This window comes from Bacillus rossius, chromosome 6 (assembly GCF_032445375.1).
Source record: "Bacillus rossius redtenbacheri isolate Brsri chromosome 6, Brsri_v3, whole genome shotgun sequence".
NCBI lineage: Eukaryota > Metazoa > Arthropoda > Insecta > Phasmatodea > Bacillidae > Bacillus > Bacillus rossius.
The window spans coordinates 58,989,651-59,016,150 of record NC_086334.1 but is presented as its reverse complement, the minus strand read 5'-3'; the positions used below and the strand labels follow the sequence as shown (position 1 = coordinate 59,016,150).

The 26,500-nt window shown below is 35.1% G+C and overlaps 1 protein-coding gene across 3 annotated transcripts in view; it reads left to right on the top strand.

The window, feature by feature from the left end:
- Positions 1-461: 461 nt before the first annotated feature.
- LOC134533236 (mitogen-activated protein kinase kinase kinase 15) overlaps positions 462-26,500 on the top strand; it is a 139,241-nt gene continuing 113,202 nt past the window's right edge. The window contains exons 1-6 of one of the 3 annotated variants that reach the window (XM_063370641.1): positions 462-863; positions 8,854-9,062; positions 16,085-16,279; positions 19,634-19,800; positions 22,139-22,417; positions 22,745-23,028. In XM_063370641.1, the coding sequence (XP_063226711.1) occupies positions 827-863; positions 8,854-9,062; positions 16,085-16,279; positions 19,634-19,800; positions 22,139-22,417; positions 22,745-23,028 (1,171 nt within the window). In that variant the 5' untranslated portion in view covers positions 462-826. The other 2 variants (XM_063370643.1, XM_063370642.1) reach the window with 2 other exon arrangements.

Sequence of the window (26,500 nt, the reverse complement as noted above, 5' to 3'; positions counted from 1 at the left end):
TCATTCGGCGCACTTTTTTGTTGGTTAAAGTATATACATAAGATCTTACGGCCTAGCTAAAAAATTATGGATTGTACTTATTGTAAATAAAACAATTAGTTAACGCTGGAATTATTTTTTAATTTCGGAAAATCCTCTTTTTTATCCCTATGAAATAATAAATACTTATTGTTTTTGTGAGGTTAATATTTAGTATATTTTTCAAGTTCGTTTATTTAAAACAAAATTATTTTCCGGTTAAACAATTTTTTGAACTTTTTTTTTTACATATTTAAGTTATTTTTATTCATTTCTGATTTTTTTAATTAAAAAAAGTGTGTCTATTATCTTGGGTTGATGTTTTTAATTAGAGGTTTTTAGTGTAAAACCATCATGGAATCCTACAGTATGTATTTTGTTGGTGTTTGTCATATACATATGGAACTTGACCAAGGTGTACATGACACCTAAATTGGTAACAAGTAACAATCAATTTCCAAATAAAGTGACCTTGAAGTCGTTAATAAATTCAATCATTGCTGCAATAGCTACACAGACGGTGACACTGTTTAAAATGCCTTAGAGCAGATTTTTGTGTTTTATTTTTTATGAAACCATAAACTTTACGTAGTACTGTGAGTTCAAGCGTACACAGTTGCTAAATCGGCCAGCTATGTTTGGAATGTGAAGGTTATGCGAGCTTGTTTATCTTTCCTGAGCGAAGTTTGTATAATATTCATTCAAGATACACTTATGGAATTCGACGTGAATTGTTTATGCGGCACACATAAGTTTGTAACTCGTGAAGAGCATTCTGGACATACCTGGTTGCTGTGAGACAGGCAAGATGCCCGTTACGAGCGGTGGAGACTGTGATTTACCAGGTTTGTTTTTCTATTAATTTAAACGAAAGGCCCAAGCTATGTTCTTCGGCTTTCCCAGCTCTTGCGAATGGTGGTAGGGACTATGTGATGGAACATGCGATTTGCATGACCGCGTTGTGCAAAGCGTATTATAATGTCAAATTTAAACGTTAGCCTCGCTTGTTTACTCAATGATAAGATAACCTTGGTGGTATTACGTGTTTACTTAGTCATCGCTTAAAACATCGTTGCATAAAAACGTTCTGCCATCGAGTTCTTAGCATAACGACTCGAAGTTGATGTAGGTAGCTTCATGTATATAGTGGTGAGCGGTGCTAAATAGTGTTAAGGGAATGTGGGTAGGGTATGTACATATTGCATCCGTTTTCAAGTGTAAATGATAAGAATTGGAATTAAGCCTACATGAGTGAACTACAGTGGGTAGTGTTTTTAGTGCAGTACATATAACTTGTATATTGGATTTTGAGGTAAAAGTTATATATCATGTATTTAAATTTACTCCTTTATCCTGATGGCATGATTCTGTATACAGTAATACTGTGGTACATGATGCTTGCTGTTTTCATTTAGTATGTCAAAAGATCCTGAATGTAACATTATGGTCTTAAGTTGACTGCTATAAATAAACAATTTTCCACAAGTCCTAACATAAGTTTTTTTGTATTGTGATATTCAAGGTTTTGTTTGCCAAGATCTTTTGACATACTAAATTAAAATAGCATAAATCACGTATCACAGGGTCAATGTATACATGATCATGCCATCAGGATCAAGGGATGAACTTATATGAGTGATATGGAATGATTTCCGGTTTTGAGATAGTTATTTTCAGCTTGGGCTCGTGCATTAAGCTAATATGATTTTATAGTGTTTGTTTACATTTGGTGATTATATAATGAAGATATTGTTCTGAAAAGATAACTCATGAAATGATACAAGTTGTTTTATTGTTTAAAAACATTGAAAGTTATGGGGTAAGCCGTGTCTGAGTGGTAGAAAGTAGATTTTGGGTAAATATGTAGTGTACGGATTAGCGCCAAAAAAAATCGTACAAATATAAAATAACTTTCATTATATGCTCTTTTACGTCCTCTTTTCATAACCGCCTGCGGAGATAAGAAATTCCAATTACTTTTGGAGATATCGCCGTTCTTATTTTGCAATAGAAGCCCTATGTAATCATTCAACAGACAAAATTTTATATTTTGCTGTGTGCGCGTGAATGCCTAAATAAAAGAAATTTTCCATTAGGTAAGGTTAGTTACATTATAAATACTTCAAAATAAACGGAAATTAAAAATAATATCAATTAATTTTACTTGTATAGTTTTAAGTATTTATAATGTAACTGACCTGAACTAACAAAACGGGACAAAGGTAGATTAGGTCAGGTCAGCTACAGTATAAATACTTTGAAACTGAACGGACATTAAAAATAATAAAAATTAATTTTAATGGTTGTTTAGTTTTAAAGTATTTATAATGTAGCTGACCTGACCTAACAAACCGGGAAAAAGGATGAACAGTAGGAACTCACGTAATTTTCTTTTTACGTGATGTAGTCGTTCAACTACGTCGCGAAAAAAAAAAAAAATATCATACTTGTAAACAAGCAACAATGGTGAACGCGGGAAGCCTACGATTCACTTATCCTTCTGGACATACCCGAATATTCACGTTGGCAAGCCTTCTTTCAACAGACGAGAGGCAAACGCCCGATCGTGAATCTTCGGTTTTTTTTTGTTTATTGTAAATAAATATGCAACTCATGAAAACTAATGGTCAATTAGGTTATGTTAGCTACATTATAAATACTTTAAAACATTGTGAATGGTTGATTTGGTTAGGATAGCTACATTAAAAATACTGTGAAATCATGTAAACGGTTTCCTAGCGCTGGATAGCTACATATTAAAAAGTTATTTGCTAAGCAACCATAAAATGATTTTACAGTTTTTTTTAATGTAGCTATACTTACCTAATATAACCAACCATCCACAATGTTTTAAAGTATTTTTAATTACTTCTTGCTAATTTTAAGAAAAGAAGGCTTGCCAACGTGAGTATTCGGGTATGTCCAGAAGGATGAGTGAATCGTAGGCTTCCCTCTGAACGCCGCATCAGTGCACAGCATGAAAATTAAAAAATTCCATATCTCCTAAAGTATTTGGAATTTCTGATCTCCGCCGGGTTTAATGAAAAGAGGAAGTTAAAGAGCACATAATAAAGGTATTTTTGGAATTTTAAATTTTTTTTTAACAAATATTTCCCAAATATGAGAATTAAAAAATTTGATATCTCCTAAAGTATTTGGAATTTCTTACCTCCGCAGGCGGTTATGAAAAGAGGACGTAAAAGAGCATATAATGAAAGTTATTTTATATTTGTACGATTTTTTTTTGGCGCTAATCCGTACACAACATATTTACCAGATTTTGTTTTGAGAATGATAACTGAGAGAAGTAGATGGGCTTGTTTAAAATCAATCAAGAACCCAAAATCTTGTATGGGTCATTCTACAGAGAAGGTGCCATTCCGGTATGATTTTTGTTCGAAAGTAAATTTAGGCCAGTGAAGCTGAAATTTTTTTTCCATACTTTTGTGAGCATTCCTTATGCCTCTATACTACCAGTCATATTAATTCTCTATGCCATTTTTTTTTTAAGTAATATTGTTAATAGTACTTTTGAACGTAGGAGACCAGTAAGTAACGGAGGAGACAAAATCTTGTTATGGAGCAGAGCATTTTTTAATGGTGGTGAGGAAGTAGTGTGCTTGAATATAAAGTAAACAATAGTACTTAAAACACACCCTTTTAATTAAAATATAAAAAATATAATTTATCTTTGTTTGAAATACCTCAATTTAAAATAAGTATGCTACATACATTAACTACAACAAAAATGTTTAACCTTAACAGAGAAGAAAAAATTTAGTTCACTAATAAGAAAGGAACATTTAGCACTGGCTATAAATTAATTAAAATTAGTAATCTTGATAGTTAAGCAGTTATATAAATGCTTTGCATAAAAGTAACTTTTGTAAAACAACTGCAGTAAATAAATTGCACTGTACATTTAATTAACAGTGTTAATGTCCAACCAGACCTAGCTCAAGTTCTTAAACACAGACATATCTCCAAAGAAATATTGTCCATGATTATTCACTGATAGCAATTGTAACACTTTTATAATGTCACTTCCATCTACAACAGAAACATCATCAGTCTCAGGAAACACAAACATTCCACCAGAAGTATTCTGCATAAACTTGACAGAAAATTCATTAGGAAGTGCAACAGATTCTATCAGAGCAATGTAGTGATGGACAGTTTTCTTCCCACAAAGTTTAACCATAACATAGTCATATTGCTGAATAGGTTTTATGGCTTTAGTTTTTCCCTGATATGAAATGGGAGTTTTTGATGTGGTCTTTCCATCGCTGTTGCTATTAAAACTGTAGATGTCTTTATAGTGAAGACGTCCAGGTATTGCAGGGCCGGAGAACTGTTAAGAAAAACACTGCTAGTGATCGATAACTACAACTCTACAACAGCAAATAATAAACCCAAATCAGTGTTTTGTAACATTCGATATTGATAGTTGACCAATAAAAAATAAAGCAGGAAACTGTTGTGATTAATGCATTTTTGTTGGTCTAAGTTGTCCATGTAATCTGATGGGCTGCAAGGGTCCCCTTGAATGCTGGTATGTGTTCCGGGAGATGTTTTTCAATTTCTGGAATGAGGGTGCTGTTCATAGCCGGCTGCAAGGGTCCCCTTGAATGCTGGTATGTGTTCCGGGAGATGTTTTTCAATTTCTGGAATGAGGGTGCTGTTCATAGCCAAAACTTGAATCCCATATGTTGCGTTTTGAAGGCAGTGAAGAAGTGTTTCAAAATCTGGGATATCGGTCCCTGTTGCCACCAGCCGGTCAGCTGTCCGTTTTAAAGCCCCTCCTATGCCATCTGGCGCTCCTTTGCCATGACAACTTTCAGAGAAATGCCATTCTATTATCTCACAGATCACTTTCAGAGAAATGCCATTCTATTATCTCACAATCCAAAATGTTTGACAAGTAATTACTGATCAAATTAAACATTTTCCTGTTCCTATATTGGGTTGTAGGGCCATCACTAACAAAGTGAACTACTTTTAAACATTGCACAAAAGTTTTGATTTATTGTAACACAGTATACTGTATTCAAATGAGCACAGGTAGCAAAAGAATCGTGTCTCAGATTGTCAGATAATGTGCAAAATGATAGTGATTTTGGAATATTTTCCCTCTGAATTAGCAATGTATACCACTATTGTGTGCATATATACTTGTGGTTTTGAACTTCCAAAGTGAGCTGATAGAATTTCATTTGCATATTTACATGCATAATTTTCAGAGAAATCCATGTGTAGGCCTATAAGAATTTCTTCTTCAGAAAGACTTCTTTATTGCATCTAAGGTTTTGTACTGATGAGTGTATTAGCACAATGTTGCATGTATCGATCAAAACTATTCAACAAAGCATCAGCTAGGCCTCTCTTTGATCATTTCAGTTCTTCTTTGATGGTCCGCTGGCAAAGTGTTTCTTCACTTTTTATAGTCACTTTCACCTTTTTCTTCACCCATTTCCGAACAGATATTTCCTCATTGTTAAATTCCTTTAAATACACTTCTTTGTTTTTGCAAATTTAACACTTTCTTTCCATACATTCCTCACTTTCAGATTTGCAGCACAGTGACATAACAACAGCTTTTGGGTAATTTTCTTTAATCATGTTTAGTTTGTGCAGTTTACATACCTATCTGTGTTGCCGGAAATGTTTTTATTGGCGGATTTTGGGAAACTTTACATAGCCGTAATTTTGAAATAGTTTGAGATAATTGAAAGAAAGAAAAAATTGGCATTTTCTTAATCTCAATGAGGACAACCTTCATACCAAATTTCATAAAATTCTGAGGTGGTTAAGTAAATTTTTTTATTTTAGTATGTTGATTTCATACGGGTTGACCCATTCTTAGGGCACAAGTGCTGGAATGTATGAGTTTAGGGTGGGGAACATTCACATTCTTGTTTTGTATTAAATATTTTTCTTTGTGGAATTAACTTTTGGGTATCATATTATATACTTAATACAGCTTTACCTATTTTAGTATAGAACACAAAACTGAAGATTTATTTCCCATGGTATTGTATTTTACACTACAATCCTGCCCGGTTTAGTATATTTTGTAATACCACTTTTTATAGTCTAAATATAATTTTTAACTATAATTTTTAACTATGATTTTAACTTTCCGGGTATTGTAAAGTATAGGCTACTATAGTCCTACCTATTCTAATATAGAAAATGTTACCAAAGATATATTACTTTGCGTACCATACTTAATGTTATTTTTGTGGGATTCAGTGTATGTTGTACAAAACAAACATGTAAATCTTTCCCAATCAAAACGCCCTATTCCCGCACTTATACCATAAGAATGTACAGGTCTTAATTACTTCAGCACAGTCTAGTTGGCACCTTCATTGATATCCCTACCATATTGCAATGTAAGTTAATGAATTTTTTTGTTGACCTACCCTCACCAAATCTTTTCCCTCATTGTTATTACTTCTACTGTTGCAAAACTAACCTATCTACACTAGGAAAATACACATTTTTACACTACCCATTTAATGTAATGATTAACCTACCAAAGAAAACTAATAATTAATATACCATTGCTAATGGAACACACCTATCACTAACACGACAAACAAAATTCACACAAAACTACTACCTACATATCACACATTTAATTACCCTTAAAAGGTACTTACCTTTCCTGGATTTTAGGTATTTTACTATAAATATTAATCACATATATATTAATTTTACACAAAAAATATTAGCAATTCTGCATTGAATACATTCAATATCATGAAATACATACACTTCCACTCACTTCCCTCATCACTTCTACAATCACAACCACACATTCAGGGCCGGCACGTCCATATAGGCGAACTAGGCAACCGCCTAGGGCGCCAAGTAGCTGGGGGCGGCGCAGAACGACACATAACAGCTGATATCATATGTTTAACGATTATTGAAAGTAGATGAAAATGGATTTTTGTAACAGTTTGGAATGTTTATATTGATATAAGTAATTTTATTTAAAGTCCACAGTGACCTCTTTATGATTTGTAATAAGAAAAAAAAAGAAGAAAAACACAAACCTGCTTACATTTGATTGTTGACAAAATATTAGGCTTACGTGATGTATTTTGAGGCAAGGACATTTTTTTTGGGTTGTCCGGTGGGGGTGGGGGGGGCATTAAGGTTTTTCGTCTAGGGTGCCAATTTACCTTGCACCGGCCCTGCATACATTCATTCTCTAACCTAACTGTAACATTACATCAATTCAATATGAAGAAACACAAACCTTTTCTCTCTCTCATGACTATTACACTCATTACCACAAATATCTTATAAATTTCTTACTACGTACTATATTCCTATTGTACGTACTTATACCTATTTTAACACTTAAGTACCTATTATCAAAATATCCAGTTCCATTTAGTTTGTGTTACAATTCTATTCCATTTGTTTTTACTTCACTGCTCGTACCAAAACCACTATTATCACTCCTAATCCCCACACTATTATTAATTTTTTTTTTCATGATGATATTGAATTGTACACTGTTACCACTATAGGCCCTTTCTTTCTTCCTGTCAAGTCTTTTATCAGTTTCCAACTTAATGTCATATCTTTACCCTACTTTTTTTTCTGACTAAAAATACATATCTGCCTCCTACCGGTGTTGAGATTTAAACTTGACCCTAAAAGTATTCAGAAAATGGTATATAAATTAGTAGATGCTACTAAATGATTTTGGTTGATTATTCTGCAAAGCTGCATAATTTAATTCACTTTGAATACTAAATATATAACTGGATTGGCTAGTGTATAGGGAGATAGTCCAGAGAAAATGTGGGTTCAGATTCAACAAAAATGTGAAAATATGTTTAAAAAAAATTAAAATATCCATAAGATGTAATAGCAGCAATTTTAATAATAATCATCCCAACCATGTTTACTTGTTTTTAACTCACGAAGTGCATAATTTCCCTTGATTTCAAAGCTCTACAACTAGTACTTAATTAGGTTTGGTTTACTCACCGCCTCTGTCAATCCCTGTGATTTGCAAGAATTATGAGCAAATGAGCCTAGGTCAAAAAGAGTTTGTAACTCTCGTATAGGCAAAGAAAACGACTAGAGGATTTAATTTATTTTTAAAATTTTCCTTGATGACCTTGAACAGCCTCACCTAACCTCTAGTTATTGAATAATTCTCACTCTGAAATAATTGATTTAAAAATATAATATGTACAGACTTAGATATTGTCTACTGGATATGGTAAACAAAACAAAATGTGTTAAATGCATTAACCATTGTTGTAAATAAGGTACAGACCTCTGATATCGACAAGATGAGTTTTGTGTATAACATTGTATGGCAGTGGCATAGCCAAGATTTCATTCAGAGACCAGTTTTTTTTATTTGATAGCCTAAAAATTGCTATTTTACAAATAATCTGAAACAACATTAATTACAAAAAAATAAGTACATGTTTAACATGCTGCTGCAAAAGCAAAACTTTCCCATTTAAAGAATTTTAGGGAGGATATGCCCTAACGCTTGGCTGCATCCCTGTTGTTTGGTGTATTCCAGGTGATGGGAACAGTTTGTATTTTATTTGTATTGGTAATATTCTGTCAAACAATCTGATAAAGTACATCTTAAAACATAGCTTTTAGTACATTGGTTACAAACTGGTGATATACTAGGACATGCAGTTTCATAGTTTCACATTTTCGTATGTTATTGACCAATTAGAAAAAACATTTGTAAGGATTTAAAAGTGTTCAGGAGAAGCTGGAATGCACTAGCGGGATTGTAGTGTGTACATGTTGTGATGAATGTTGGCCTGTGCGTGGTAGGTGAGAGCCGGAGCGTGGACAGCATGGGCAGCCACAGCGACCTGTCGGTCCACACGACGGTGACCTCGCAGCAGCCGCAGCGGCCCCGGATGGATGTGGCCTGCGTCATGGACCTGCACCAGCCTGAGGGCCTGGCACACCGGCGCCGGGCACTGGATGAGGTGCGCCAGGCCTGCAGCCTCGTGGGCGCCAACCTCCACCACATACAGGTGATTTCATACAACCTCCACCACATACTGGTGATTTCATACAACCTCCACCACATACAGGTGATTTCATACAACCTCCACCACATACAGGTGATTCCATACAACCTCCACCACATACAGGTGATTTCATACAACCTCCACCACATACAGGTGATTACATACAACCTCCACCACATACAGGTGATTCCATACAACCTGCACCGCATACAGGTGATTCCATACAACCTCCACCGCATACAGGTGATTTCATACAACCTCCACCGCATACAGGTGATTTCATACAACCTCCACCGCATACAGGTGATTTCATACAACCTCCACCGCATACAGGTGATTCCATACAACCTCCACCGCATACAGGTGATTTCATACAACCTCCACCGCATACAGGTGATTTCATACAACCTCCGTTACATACAAGTATAACAATACAATCTCCACTTCATACAAGTGAAGCCATACAGCCTTTACCACATACAGGTGTGTGTTGATACATTCTTTACCACGTACAGGTTTGTCGATACGAGTTCCACCCCACACAGATGTAACCTAATAACATGGTATGTCTTAGAATAGTGTTAGTATTAGAATTGTTTGTGTTGTGTTTAGAAGTATTAGCATCCAAACTGTAGATATCCTCCTCCTTATACTTGAAATTTGTCTGATATTTAATTTACTTTCATTTTGCCTTAACTTAAATTTGTCCAAGTATTGTTTCTCTAGATTACTTGTGCATACATTTATTTGCCACTATCAATTTAACTTTATCCCAGAGGATACCTTTTTTAGTTGAGAGCACCCAATATTGCTTTTATCGATTACCAACCACATTAACGTATTCCTTCTTGACTCAATGTAATAACTTACATTCATAGTACTAGTGCAGAAGTTAAGATGTATTCACAATAAAGCATTGATAATTTCAAACTTGAAATTGGGTGATAGTATCGTTCGAAATTGTAAGTGTACTGTTTTAAGATTAAATGTAATTGATTTACACATAATTTTGGAATATTTTAATGATAACATGGATTGATCATATTAAGTGCAACTTCCTGCGACACTTATTGTTAATTTGGTGAAACTCTAAATTACAGATTTTTAATTTGTATAACTTCGATATTGCTTTATTTATTATTTAACGTTATATTATCCGTATTGTGAAATTAATTTAACAATTTGTGGGCACCAATATTTTATATAAATTACATGTCATGCTAGTGCTGTATAAGGAAGGTTAGAATTACTGCTTACAGTCAAGTTAGAAACCCAGGTCCCAGTTTCTTTATCAAAATATATCCTTTCAATTAGGCTTCAGTGAATGCTGTTTTTTTTTCCATTCAAATCAAATTTCAAAATGAATATCAAATATTTTTGTAATCTAATTTTAACATACAGTGAATTCCCCCCCCCCCCCCCCCCCCCCCCCCCCCGGCCATCCCAATCACAGGAGTGTAAGAAAAATGTATCCAAAACCCAGTAAAATATACATGGAACCATAACTAAGAGGTGTAAAATAAAGAAAATAATAATAATAAAAAAAGAACCTGCATTAATTTTCTTAAACAAGAAAATTTTGTGTTTGAAAATAGGTGTGTTGATCTGATTATATACATAAAATAGAATATTATTTATAATTTTAAGTCATATTTTTTTGTTAAATATAAAATAATGTGTGAATAATGTTGCAGTTAACAAATGTAAATATTTCAGTAAATCACCTTAGTCTCATACATGTTACTTTGGTTCAATAATTTTTTTATTATTTTTTTGTGAGTCCGAGATGGTTCTATCTATTTGTAACAAATAATTTGAAGTTAATATTTAATTTAAAATGTCAAATCGAATGTAACATTATTCATGTTTATCAAATATCAAATTATTCATGAAGATTTAATATTTTTCCAGTACTCGCAGACTCCTACTTACATAGCTATACAACCTCCATCACATATTGGTGAACCTATAGGTACTATCTGTGCCATATACAGGCAAATTCATACACAACCTCTACCACATAAAAGAAAGTTAACCTGCGTCACATACATGTGTGTCCATACAACCTTCACTTCAATATTATATGTGAAGTCTTACAAACCTTCACCACATGCTAATGATTCTATGAAATCTTCACCACATATAGTTAAAAAGCCATACAATCTCCACCATATTTAGTTGAAGACACACATAGTAGGTGTGTCTATATGTTCATCAAATACAGGTGAAGCCTTACATCCATCACTATAATTATGGATGAAATTATAAAATCTACACTACATACAGATGTGTCCATTCCATTACATATAGGTGTGTGTATAAATCCGGTGAAGCGATACAACCTACCCTTCATACATGTGCAGCTTTAACCTTCAACACATACATATTAAGCTATATAATGTACACCATATACATGTTTGATCATTCAACCTCCACTACACTGTATAACGGTTCATTATATACAAAAATAAAAAAAAAGGCGTTAAGCACCGATTATAATTTTTGTTTTATTTTTTCAAAATAGAATGTTGAACAGACAAATCTAATCACTTTCCAAATCTTTTTCACTGATCCAACTCGTACAACTGCCTGTCGAGAATTGCTCTCAGCTCGGGCGATGAAAATTAAAGAAAACAAACGCAGATTAAGTCTTTCAGTAACCTTTTATGGTAAGTACCCGAAATCTGTGCGGCCTCAAACACGGCCGCACCTGGCGAAAACCCGCGAGCCGCCGAACGCGCCCTCGCCTGGCAGCGATCGACAGGTGACTGGTGAAGTCATGCCACTGTTTCCTCCACGCAGGGAGGAGAAGTCACATGATGTCACCGACCAATCACACACACACTTCATTTACACTACAAATTACAAGCCAATCAGAATACACGACACACCTTGAAAACAGTTTTCTATCCATAGAGCCAGGGACTTCACTTTCTCGTGCTCTCTCCCACACTGTGAGACAGCAGTTATCACTCAGTTCCCATGACCAGTGGGGAATCCCAGCTTTTGTCTCTCTCTTACTGGGGAATCACTATTTCTTTCTCACTTGCACTTACAGGCCTCTTATGCCTCTCTCTTTCTACACATCACCCCAGACACAGTCCCGTTTTCTATAACTATTATGCAACACATTAATGAAAATTAAGAACAGCAATCATAATACAAATTACTTGACAAAATTCAACTATTTATAAAATCCTGAAAAAGTAGGCCAAAACAGGCAAAAATCCAGTACAACGGTTTATTTGTGAATAATTACATAAAAAATACTAATGATTTAAAATGTTTGTTAAAATACAAGGTACCCTCTTAAAACATACAGCAAGTGCAAATATCAACCCTAAAATACATAAAAATGGTAAAATATTCTTATTGATACTTTTTAAAGAAATGTTTACATTCTTGAAAATTGTTTAAAATAACAATATTTAGCTAGGAGGGCAGGGGTCTTGCAACGTTACAACTGATACTGTGAGACCATACAATCTCCACTGCATAAATGTGTACACGTGTAGGTGTGCTGTCTCCACCATTTATAAATGTCTCTATACAATCTCTACTGCAAAGAGGTGTGGCGATACATCACCACCACACGCAGGTGTGGCCATGCAGACCACATGCACAAGCTTGCCAAATGTAGAGAGACTTTATTCCAGTGGGAATGTCGAAAAAAAGTGTTGCAGAACAAGGCAAGACAGTGGACTTACATTTCAGAGGACGTTTATCCCAGTCTGCTTATCCCAAATTAGTTTTTACCTGGTTTCCTGAAATCACTCCAGGCAAATTTTTAGGGACAGTTCCGTAATGTAAGCCATGGCCACTTTTTCACAATTTCCCTAGGAATGTTTTGTATCCACCTGTAATTACCTTTCTATAGACAAGATGTTGAGCCTAAATCAATTTTTAAAAATGTGTCATTGAGAATGCAAGGCATAGTTGATGTTAGATAATCACGTACCACTTTGTGTATCAGAGTTTCAATCCAGTAAAATTTTAGTACTTTAGGACTATTGCATTAAAACATGTAGTGTATCAAAGTACAACTTCACAAGTATTAATTTTAACAAAAGCATGTATTTGTTGGAGTGAAATTCATAAATAAATTGCCATGAGATTGTTTATGACTATAATACTTTTATAGCACTGTTGGAAAATTTTCAAGCTAATGTTGGAGCCACGGGCAGAAGACAAGATTCACACTAATGGAGTTGTTACCTGTGTAGTTAATTGATTTATAAAGAAAAAAAATGTTTGACAGATGTATCTGTGAAAGTAGCTACAGATATGACGTGGTCATACTGTGTCGTGCATCTCGGCAGGTTAGCATGTTTCAGTCACAAAATCAGTTCTTGATAAAGTGATGTTAATGGTAGCATTTGCTATAGATAACCATCAATAATTATATTAGCAATTTTTTTTTAAATTGAGGGTTTAGAAACTGAAACTGAGTATTGTGTTAATAATGCTTGTCCAAAAGTTTCATATTGAATTTGACCTGCACTAAGTGAGGTTGCTCACTGCTAAATTATGGATTCACTTGTGGAAGGCCCTGGGATTGAATCTCAGCCCAGCATCCCTGACTTAAATTTTTCTGTGGTTTTCTGAAAGCTCTCCAAGCATTTTGTTGGATGGGTCCTTACGAAAGGCAATGACCGATTTTGTTGTCTCTAGCCCTGTCAAAATGACAAATTCTAATAGAAAAATATGGTCTGCAAACTGCAAACAAAGGAAACACATTCCATGTCATCGTGAAGGCTAATGCTGAGGATTTGAGAAGTCATTTAGAACCGTTGCAGAGAAACAGTTACGACACGTTACACAGGAGGCCGCGTGTCCACATTCATGCCGATAAGGCATGTTAGAGGGGAGGCCGGCTTGCCTGTCATTGTAGATTGGTGCTGGAAAGAATAATTCAAAGACATGGAAAAATGTGTTGCAGTTAATTGCCAGAATGAGGGATTTAACAAGATATGTTTCACAAAGTGGAGTTCTGTTTGCCAGGATATATAAATTCCCAAAATGTGTTCAACTATCAAATTGTCTTGTATGAGAAAAAAAATGTTTACAAGATTTTTGTCCAGATGGACTGAGGCAGTGTAGTGGTAAGACAGTGCATTGGCTTTTCGAGGACCCACGTTCAAATCCCGGTTCGTCCATCCTGATATTGGTTTTTCATGATTGAAATCATTTCAGGCAACTGTGGAAATAGTTCTCACTATAGGTCATGGCAGATTACATTCCCAATACCGCTTCAGTATAGTTGTGTTTTACAGTCTTTAATGTCCTTTGTGTCTATGAAATGTGAGGCCCTGCTAAAAAAAAAAAGTTGTCTGTAAAGTCGGTTTACGGACGATAGTTTAACGTGACGACGTCATAACAAAACATTGATGAAATGATTGATCCAGAAGAAAAGGAAATATCATATTCGGCCTGAGACTGATCCGTAATAGGTTTTTGCAACCAAACCAGTTAGGCATTAAAAATATTATATTTTTTGAGGAAGAAATTTTTTTTTAAATTTTTCTATCTTTTGTATGATAAAATCTACCTCTGCATACTTTTATGAATAACATTGAATAATTTTTTTATTGGATTATCACTATTTTGTATGCATACAAAGGAGTGAAATGAAATGTACAGTTTAATTAATAAATTTACTGTTATTTGCATTCATTAATTCAAATATATTTATTACTTTTGAAATGTTGCGTGTGTCGTATTTATTTTTACAAGTACAAAAAAAAAATTCCGCAGCTGCCGGTATTCGAACCGACAACCCTTGGATTGGAAGTTAGCGGTGCTGACCGCCAGGCCACGAGGCCATGCTGGAAATTTAGTTGTTTCAGATGGTATATACATATTTATAAAAATTTTGCTCACGGTAGGGGAATAATATTATTTTGATTTTATAACACGATTTTATAATAAATACACATCCCAAATACACCAAACTTATTTATAATGTGTTACAATATTTTTTAAAACATTGTGCAAAAGATCCCGGGTGTAATTTGAATTATTATGTGTAACTGTACAACACCATTGTTGGTTCAAAACGTATTTGAATATTCAACATTACTTTTAAATAACTGTACCGATTGTGCTGAAAATCGTTGGACGATCGTTAAATTACATAATATTAATAATTCAAACGACGAAAATATGATTGAACAGTCAAATCGATGGTTGTTCCAATCGAGTGGTAGAGAGATGCCACGCATGCGTACAATGAGCAAACAGGACACATCCGTAGTGGGACATCCGTAGTGGGACACTTTTTCGTGCGTGCAGCCGGCGTTCATCGATTTATTAGACGTCACGTCAAAAGTTAGTGCCCTGTGTGGAATGCTCTTATCCCACGTAATGTTGTGACATAACAGTGTATCCCTGAAATTTTCAATACCTTTTTCAAGTGCGTTGTTTCATGGGCTCATGGTCCTTTTGCTCTTAACTCTCCAGATTTCTTATGTGGGCAGATTTATTGTGAGGTTTCTGGGACAGTGCCTGTACCTTTTGAAAACTGAAACATGTGCTTGGTAGAAACGATCTACCACTTTATAAACTGTGTAAAATAGTTATTCAGTACAGGCGTATATATGTATTGTGTTATTTTTATATTCCAACCATTTCTTTTGTTTCTAGGGCTCTGGGACCATGTTCAAGAGAATCTTCCATATTTTTGTGAAAAGTGAATTCATTTCTGTACTGTAGGTGTGGAAAAATTACTATAGCGTTAACACAACTTTGAAAAATTAGATTGATTAATTTTATCCTAATTTAAACAGAAGCAAAATTTTACAATGTTTCATAGGTAGAAAAGATTAAGCAATTGTTATTGGGTGTTTTGCCTACTAAACTAGTCTCTGAAATGTTCAGTTTATTTTGTAAACCTACTGTTAATGTAGTTAATTTTAAAGAATTCTGTTTAAAATTTTGGTCAGGTAGGTTTTAAAATAACTGTGATGTGAGTAGGTAGTCATGAAATTTTTAGATCCATGTACATTATTTGTGATGGTTTGTTACAGTACCAGAAACTGGATTTTGGGGAGACGAATGTGCTGGACACGTTCTACAATGCAGACGTGGCTGTGGTGGATCTGTCGATACAGCTGCAGCAGAGCACTCTGTTCTACCACTTGGGGGTGCGCGAGAGCTTCGGCATGAAGGAGAACATCCTCCTCTACAACGACTGCGACTCCGAGTTGACGCTTCGACTGAAGGTCAGCACGCACGCGCACGTGCCGAACGCACCAAAGTTGGTTCTACGTTGGCAATTCTTTTGTTGGGAACTAAGCTACCTATCATGGGAAACTATCCTGTTATTAAATAATTTTTAATGTAAAGTTGATATGATATATTTTTCCAAAATTTCGGCCAATTTTTAATTATGTGCCGTTCATTACATTATAACTGGAGTTGTTATTAATCAGCAGTATTTGTCGCCAGTTTTTCTCTTTAAGAATCATCATATCCATGATCTTTAGGAACTTACCATTCATTTATAGTATGGTAGAAAATGGTTGTGTAAAATGATGGATGGATACAAAATTAAATTTTTTTTTACCTCAGACTGACCAAAGAGGTATAATAAACTCTTGATCATCCTTTTTTAATTAGGACATACTGGATAATTAAATCCCGTAAAATAAACCTGAATTTGGATTGCACCATGTATTTGTCTTCGATAGAATTCCACAAGTACTAAGTGAAGTCTTTGTGTACTGTGTTTTAGCTCATTGGGGTGTAAACAATACCGGCACTGTGTCACCATGTGGTCCTTCTTTGTCTGCTACGGGAGGGGGAGGGGAGCAGTTACCCTTTCCATTGTTTTTAATTTTTATGCCCTTCGGCAGCAAGCTATTCTTTCTTCATGGTTCCTTGTTTTTTCATATAACTAGCATTCATATTACAGTCAGCGAGTAACTTGTGCCAGGCTGGAGGAATATAAATATGAGTCACTCTTCAACACACCAATTCTCTGAGGCTTGCTTTTCACAGGCCTAACACTGGAAAGTTTCCATAAATCAAAGATTGTTGCTGCAGTATGTGTGCATCTTGTGGAGCGGTGACTACAGGGTTTGTCATGAAATCTTAAAAGCATGGAAACAAATAGCTTGTAAAATTATATTGTTTAGGAAAAATATTGTCTTGAAAACCTGTCATGATAGACACGTGAACTTTGCATTTTCATACGTAATTTGCTAGTTCATGAGCATTTCTAATGGCAAAGAGGAAAAGTTAAATCACCACTGCTCAAGGTAAGATTGTGCTCACTAATGCACAGACAAATTTTGGCTATTTTGTTTTTATATTTTTCCAGTGTCCCTTCCTCTCAGCCGAATGCAGCCAGTCACGTCACTTCCTGGGAGAATTCGGTGTTGTGCTTAGTTCCGTTTACAGGGTTTTAGTATAATATATATTTGGCATAGTGGTTGTGAATTTTTCAAAATTTCAGAGCTTTTTAGTACAATTTAAATCTGAGTCAAAATTTTCTGTTACAATTTTGTGAATTTGTAGGTCATTGTGCAGGGTGACTGTCCAACTGAAAATTTTAGGAAAACTTAAGAGAGCCGTGAATATTTATTGTTTTTAGGAATTCCAGGAGAAACCCATTAATTCTTTAAAGCCATTGGGAATTAGCTGTTTGTGTTACATGTTGAAAACAGCTTAGCTGAAAAACTGTTATATGCTGTGCCTACAAACTGTGTCACTTTTACAATTTTTGATGACCGTTGTTGTTTATTCCCTCGCCCTCCGCATCTGCTATCATATGTCTTATCTTCTATTTTAAAATATTTTTTCTCCTTAGTTTTAACCCATGGTAATGACTGCAGACCAAAACATAATTTTAAAAACATGGACATACAGTGATAATGTGATTTGACACATTAAAAACTGGAGGAACTCTCATTAGTACACTGCTAATTGATGCTTGGATATTGTTTCTCATATTTTAATGTTATTGTAAAAATACATCTCAGAATTATAGTCAGATGCACCATTTAGTGAGACTGAGCCTTGAAAAGAAACACTGTTGATACATCTCATGTCAACAGGGAGTGCAGTCTGGAATCATGCCCCGCTTTTTCAGCAGATGCCTACCATACATTTTTTATCAAAGCAGAAACAAGATATATGATTATTATTTTTACGATTGAGAAAGCTTAATCCCAGAATTTGTCAAAAACATAGTGGAAGACGGCTTATAATTATAAACTTATTAAAAAAAAATACTGTTCAAGATGTTATTTGAAACACTACTCACATGGCTAGAAGTCGGGGCACTGACCTTCATACCACCGGTACTGACTTTAGTGAGGAAGAGTGAGACATGCGAACTTCAGTCACTGGAAAGTTTAATTGATGTTTTCACCATTAAGTGGTAATAATTTATTTTCAGGAGATATACTTTATTATATTTTGTTTAAAAAATACAAGATTATTACTTATTTCAATGTAAATTTTAAAGCAATGAATTTTTATTAGATCTTCACATTCAGTGAGACAACTTTAAAAAAATGTATGGAAATGTTTACTGCCTGAAAAGTGATCCCCGTTTGTGGCACTCCTGTATATGGATTTTTTGGAATTAGGGGAATTTGGTGTTGTGGTTCACCCTACTTTAAAACTTTTCAAAATTATGGTTTTTTGCATTAATGTACAGTCAATGTTATGGCATCCAAGTGTTGTGGTGCAGCGTTGATAAATTCTTTCACTTTTACTATCCAGGTAAAAAATCAAATTTCATATTAAGTCTAACATCTTGGCTTCCATAATTCATATCAACTGCCTAGCAGCACCTTTTTTCACTATTGTAATTATTCAATATTTATGTGGGCTTTGACATAAAAATTGTTAAAACCAAAGTGAAATACAGATAATAGCACTGTCTTCTTGTCCCTTAGTGTATATTAATCCATTTTGTATTGTTATTTAAACTGAGGTGATTGCCTAACAAACCATTTGACAGATGTATGTGTTCTGTTTTGGATTCTGTGTTTTACTGTCATTGTAGATAGTTCACAAAATAAGTGGTTCTATTTGGATGTGATACATACCTGTTGCAGTGGACCACCTATGGTCTATGGTCTGTAACATTATTTTTGTTCAGTTATGTTATAGAGCCTGCAGGATTGGAAACTTGGAATTTTGGAATACAGTTCAGTTTTTAATTTTTTATGACAATACTGATGGGTGCTTTGAATAGCACAAAACCCAGTTTTTGACATAATTGGGTTCCATGAAGAATAAGACAGCTGGTCTCTTGACCAATGACTTAATACAAAATACAGAAAAATTCATAATACTTCATTTTGAGTTGCACCTATTGATTTGAGATGATTAAATACTAGTGATTTTATAGAAATGGTTGTTGTGAAGTAATTTAAGCTACAACTCATTTATTGAGATGCATGCTACTTTCTTCAATATCTGTTTCCGTCATGCACTGAACTCACCACGACGTGTGGCCATGCGGTGTGTTCACAGTGACATGTGGCCATGCGTTGTGTTCATAGTGACGTGTGGCCATGCGGAGTGCTCACAGTGACACGTGGCCCTGCGGCTTGTTGCAGTTGTCATGTGGCAGCTACACGTTTGTGTCGTACCGCCTGGTGGAGTGCGGAACGTGCGTGACGACAGACCCTGTGCGGATGGCGGGGGAGGAGAATGCTCTCGACCCGAAGCAGCACCTCACGCTGCGGCTGAAGAAGCTGCTGCAGGACGTCGAGGTGCAGTCCAAGTAGGTGTCTTCCGGTCCCCTCGCGTTCCTTCACCAGTGGCTCTCACTGTCGAGCAGGGATGTGAGAGGTATGGTTCCGTGTCGGTGCTACTCAGATTCCACAGAGGGGGCTGGCTCTGTAGGTGGTTCGGGGGTTTACGGCGGAGCTGGGGGCGGGTCGGTGGGGCCGAAGTTGGGATGGGTCTCCTCAACCTCTCGACCTAGCCGTGCGCTCGCCAGTAACATGCCGCGATTGGAAATGGCGAATCTATTTCCCGGTTCTTGGAACCCATGTTAGGCACTGGTAACAGTGTCAGGCATGTAAAAGACCCATCCTTCTCCTAACCAGGACCACGCCCTAGCGGGATTACACGCCTGGGGGAGTATCGATGATTATTTTGAGGTGTGAACCTAATATACATACATGTCGAGCAGGTTCTTTAGCTAGAACTCCCCTCTTCTCTTGCAGTCAAATTTCAATGGCTTTTTCTTAAAAGTGAATGAATGAAATAATACTTATTGAAGACCATATTTTAGTTGGCACTATTAATGTTTCATAAACTAGAGTAGTGAGCTGTGTAGTTATAAAAACTATCACTGTGTGATTCCCTGAATTTTTGTCAGTTTCGATTCTTTTAAATTACCCTTCTCAAAAACACTTTTGAAATCTGTTTCTGTTTTGGATATTTTTGTATGTTTCTGTTAAGTGGCGGTCTGTTATGTTGATGAAACGTTTCTCCTATGAGAAAGATAAAAACAAACAGTCTTTCAAAGTTTCAATGTTACCAATGTCGCAATGTATTAACTTATGAAAAATGTATGTCATAGAGTATAGTTTAAATGTTACAATTAATTAATAGAGTGTTCGAAACAGAAAGATGCCATGTTAGTTACAACTAGTTTTATGCCATAATATCTTTCTGTTAATTTTTGCCTTCATTAAAGCATAGTGTATAATTTAATAGAATTCCTGAAGTTTATAATGACTGGCTGTTTTAAATTTTTTTTTCTTCTGTGACCTCTGTTTTAACAAAGACAAAATTTCCATATATAAAAAAATTGTTATGGCATAAACACTGCTTATACCTTTATGACATCTTTCAGTTCCTTTCATGTAATGGTAGTTCTTTTTTGTCAGTTGGAATGTTAAGATTTCTGGTCGTTCGTACATTCAAGGCAAACTACAATATAAACAAAGCATACAAGAAAAAAGTAGTGCATTATATAAAACGGCACATTAAAACTGTGGACTATCAAAAACAAATTAAATTAGAATTGTAAGAAATATATATAAGAGTCCCAATGATGCTGAACTAGAAAAACAGAATGAAATTTTGCAGTCAGAATCTGGAAGCCAGCTGTGATTGGCCTATTTCATAGATTAAGGTTAGCTTAAAAATACTTTTAAAAAAATAAAGTTTTAAGCTTGTGCGTAGTGTCTACTTCTCATTTCTGTATTATTGAATTATTTTTTCCTTCAAAAAACCAGGTACTGACCCAGCAAACCTCATTCATATAATTAGTATAGCTCTTAAGAATAAAACCTTTTTTTATAAGATCCTAAACCTGAACCAAGCATCTTGATGTGAAACTGAATGTAACTTAACCAGATCCACACATCACTAATAAAACTGATATAAATGTGTTTGTTATGTTTAACTTTTTTTATAAATTGTTAAAACTTGCTGCCCTATAGGTAGCCAATTTGTGACTTGAACAGTAACATACTAAATAGGGATGGGCTGGTCGAAACTTTGAATCCGTGAATGCAATCAAATTTCTATTATTTTAACATTTTTTGAGATCCAAGGAAAATATTTTTGGAAAAAAGGTAAAAGAGGGGGTGGGTGAAGAGGAGGAGGAAATTTAGAAAATTTGAAAGTCAAAACTGACAAGTTAGAAGTCTCTTAGGTCTATTTGAATTTTTCTTCACACCCCTCATATAACCAAGGTGTATTCAACTTTCAAAATGTAATAATAAAAATTGCATTACAATATGTTTGGCTTCAGGAAACTTTAGTTTGCTAAACAAACATATTTAGAGTTAATTGTGGTACAACTATGACTTTTTTTTCGAGATCATTATTTATTTTGGACCATTTAGACCTAGATTTGGATTTAAGAGTTATATTTGAGTTAGTCTTAGTGATTAGCATTTGATTTTCGAATTCAAGAAAACAAGGACTGGATCTATTATAATACTAAATAAGAAGCTCTACTGGATAGAATGTGGCCCATATTATAAATTTGATGTAAATTTTTAAACAATAGAATAGGTAATAAGAAGTTAAAACGTGTGACTAGCACTAGACTAGACCAATTCTTGTCACTTTCCTTTATGTATGGAAACTTGTTGCAGGGCGCATATGAAAGAGAAGTTCTTGGCTGACTTGCGCAAAGCCCGGGAGTCCTTCTCGGGGGAAGAGCTCGCGAAGGTCCTGCACAACATGCGCAAGCGGCTGGACGACCCAAATGTCCTCTCCGGTGAGGTGGTCCTGAATGTTCTCATCTCATTCCGTGAGATTCAGGACTACGACGCCATGGTCCAACTGGTGGACGAACTCAAGACCCTTCCCAGCAGGAAGAACTACATCAACACCCCAGCCCTCATACACCTGTACGCTTTTGCCCTCAACAGGTAGGCAGGATGGAAGAGGGTGGGTCTGTTTTGTACAGTGGTGAAATTTAAAAGAAAATTTACATGTCGGACAACTTTGTATTTTCGTTAATTAAAAAAAGTGAATGGTATTGTCTGAATAAATATTAGATTTATACGGAAAAAATACCTACACAAAGCGCTTGGAATCTAATAGCGGGACCAAAAACATCATGCGATGTTTACGCGAGAAGTTTTTTTCATCCAAATTTTGGCACCCTAAATTATTGGTGCGACGATTATGCGATAAATCAGGGTAGTGACAACATGTTTGAGTTGTGTGAGGGAGTGTGTGGTGGTTGTGCTCAGGCGCAACCAGGAAGGGGACCGGGAGACGGCGGTGCGGGTGATAGAGAAGGCCCTGGAGAAGAAGGAGAACCACGTGCCCGACATGCTGTGCCTGTGCGGGCGCATCTACAAGGACAAGTTCGTGGAGTCGCGGCACGCGGACAAGGAGAGCTTGCGCTCCGCCATCCACTGGTACCGCAAGGGCTTCGAGGTGCAGCCCAACGAGTACGCGGGCATCAACCTGGCCACGCTGCTCGTCATCGACGGCAGCGAGTTCTCCAAGTCGGAGGAGCTGCAGCACATCGGTCAGTTTCCCCTCTCTCCGCTGCAAGTGCTGCACCCCGTTTGAAGCTCCATCATGGAACTGGTTATTTTACAATACATGCAGCCACCACATTTTAGGTTATCAAAACTTATTTTACTTTGTGCAGTGTAGTCCCCTTGACCAGGACCTAGCCAATCCAAAAATAAAACTAATCTGAATAAGTTTAGGGTAAAAAAATATATTTATTCTAAACAATTTATTTTTTTTATATATTTTGAAAAAAAAATATAGTTAATATATTGACCCAGCTATCATCCTGTTTAGTGATTTCATGCTTTTAAAAATTTTATAAGCTGTATTACTTAATATTTAATGCTTATAGAGAGGTGTTTTACTATATGCTTTTGCATTATGGAAATTATTTGGCTTATTCAAAAGTATGGTAACCCAAACCGTTCTGGGCCACAGTTTTTTCAGATAGGGGAAGTCCACTGTACTTCCATGTTTCAATGCGGTGAGTTTTTGATACTTTGAGACTAATATTTGAAGTATTACTGTATAAAAATACAACTTTACATTTAATAATCTAAACACAAGGATGTGTGTAAACAAATGCATGTGCCATCCATTGTATACATCCTAGTATCAGTTTATTGGCACATTCTTTGAATGATTTTGGAGTTCTGCACAGAGGACTAGAATAGTTCTATATCATCACTAGTCATAGCTTAAACTTGTCTTCCAGTAACATATTTGAGGATCTAGCCTGGTTGAGCATCTGTAAGTAGTGTATTTACCCGTATAAGGTAAACCTTAGAATGAGCCTCACACCTCAAATATTTTGACCATAACCAAAAATATCTGTTGTTTAGTATAAGCCTCGCATAAAACTTGTAAAACAGAATTTTGTGACCATATTTCAAGTTTTTATTAAAGGTTTATTCAGGAATTCGGTTATTATTTAAAGTTTTAATATAATTACCTTTAAGATTTTCAGTAAACCTAATAGGATTCATTGGTACCAGTGTTGACATATGCCAATTATTGTTTTAAGCACTCTCTTATCTTACCACAAGGTTACTATTAGATGCATCAATTATTTCCAGTAAAAATCTTTTTCAAATACACATCCCTGCAGATGTGAGGCAGTAAATATTTTATTTACAGATTAAATGTGAATGATAACATGTTTTTCGTGATGCGAAGAAAAAGCATCGTAAATGTAAAATGGCTACCGACTGCAGCTGTTTTATTTACTGCAATGACAATAACCTTCCCAGCCACGAATTACGAAAATAAATAATGAAATTGATGAAGAAGCACATGCAACAAATTCTTACCTTTGTAATAATAAGTTTTATTGCAATACACCTTCAATCAAACAAATTTTTTTCCTCCAATCACTGGTAAGACTTATCACGACAATGTACTTTCTTCCCATAGCATAATTGCCTATTTTCTGGGCCTTTTTATTCATTTTAGGTTTTATCTTCACTTGAAAAAGGACTTCAATTATTTGTCACATCACTCAAAATAAAATTATTGCAAAACCAGGTACGTATAAATATTAGTGATGGGTCAAATACACAAATCCCATTTTTCCCGAATCCGAATCTTGAATTCAAATCCCAAACAATACCTCAAATCCACCCCTCAAATCCGAATCCAGATCTCAAGGGTTAATTATAAAATAATTTATAAGTTAAAAAAAAAAAATGAAACACTATGCAGAATTATTTAACCATTAAAATTTTTATTAAAAAAAAAAAACGATTTTGACACAGTCTGGATCAAGACGATTCCGTTTTTGGTCACATATGTTTCCTGCAGAGCTGAACAAACTTTCAGAGAACACTGTCGCAGGTGGTGAACACAAATATTTGTTGGACAGTTTATGTAGCCTGGGTGAACACGCAGACTGAGTTTTCCAATATTCGAGGATGTTTATTTCTGGGTTAACTGTAGGATCACGTAAGAATCTGGTCACTTCATCAATTGCTGTAGAATCCGACTTGGTGGATTTAAGGCATTCAGACATTATCTGTGAGTACAGTGATTCATGTATCCACAGAAATCGGAAAACGAAATTCAACATCAGACGGAACAATATTTTGTAGTTACCAACATGACATTTGTTTAAAGTCCCAAATGAAGATAAACGCTTTCCTGAAATATTTAATGGAAACTGAAAGGCGCCATCTTGGCTTCAATGGTTTTAATCCCATAAGAAATATAGTCGTGCGTCTTTTAAAATTAAGCCTCACTAAAGCATAGTGATTAATATGCCCGAAGTTAAAAGTGACGGGGTGTTTTTAGTTTACCCATTAAAATTCTTTATATTAATATTAGTTATTTTTTGTGTTGCTCAAAATGATTGGCTAACAAATTTATTGGTGGCCATCATGGAATTCTCAGATAATACATATTTTAACGTTGGTAGTCTACACAAACCAAACTTGGTCCTAAAAAATTCATAAATAGAATGTGTATCAGAATATTTAAAATTGAATCGCGATTAAAATAATAATTGTATAATGTATTAATTTTTGTCATTCATTATTTCATTGTTATTACTACATGTGCGACCGTAACTTGTGATGAAAGTCGGCATTATTGTTGTATTACTAAGTAACAGATTTCTCGGTAAAGTTGTTTAAAAAAACAAGATTCATATTACTAGTCTAGATACTAAATGTGCTTTATTTTATTTTTTAGCATATTCTGAGAATACATCTGTGATTTATGCCTTATTTAATGCCAGTGTAGTGACAATGCATCCATGTTCATGAATATAAAGTAAGTTTCCCAAATCAGTACATGCTTCATAATTTTTTTATATAATAACGAATTAAAAGTACAATACAGTAGAACCTCATTACAGTGAAACCTCGTTAATATTATCCCGCTTATTACGAATGACTCGTTAATATTACCTATTACTATTTCCCCGTGAAATATGCCCATTAAACACAATGAAGATTTGTTTGGTTAATACGAAATTCTCGTTATTATGTATAGCGAACAATAACAATTCCCTTCCGTATAAACAAACAGTCATGTTTACCGTTTAATACGAACCAAAGATTACCACAAAGATACGGCCCCGCCTGAGTGTCCGAAGTGTGTTTTTAACTCTTATGTTTTCAAAATCACTCGTTCGTGTGTTCGATATGTTCAGAAATCACTCGCGTTTGTACAATATTCGATATATCGAACTTCACGTGGGATTGTATTTACGTTCGATTTTGTACTTCCTTTGTATACATGAATCTGTGCCGGACCAATAAAATCAAAATATATATTACGCCTAACGTGTTTAATATTTGTGTACGTTGTAATGAAAGTTTAAGTGAATTATCTCGTGAGAATTTTATTAAACTTTAGAATTTGTACGTACACACATAAAAATGGAGGCAAAACGTAAACGCAAGGAAATTGCATTGAAGACGAAAATTAAGATAATAAATTCAGTTCGTCAGGGTGAAAAAACGAAAACATAACTTTCTGAAGAG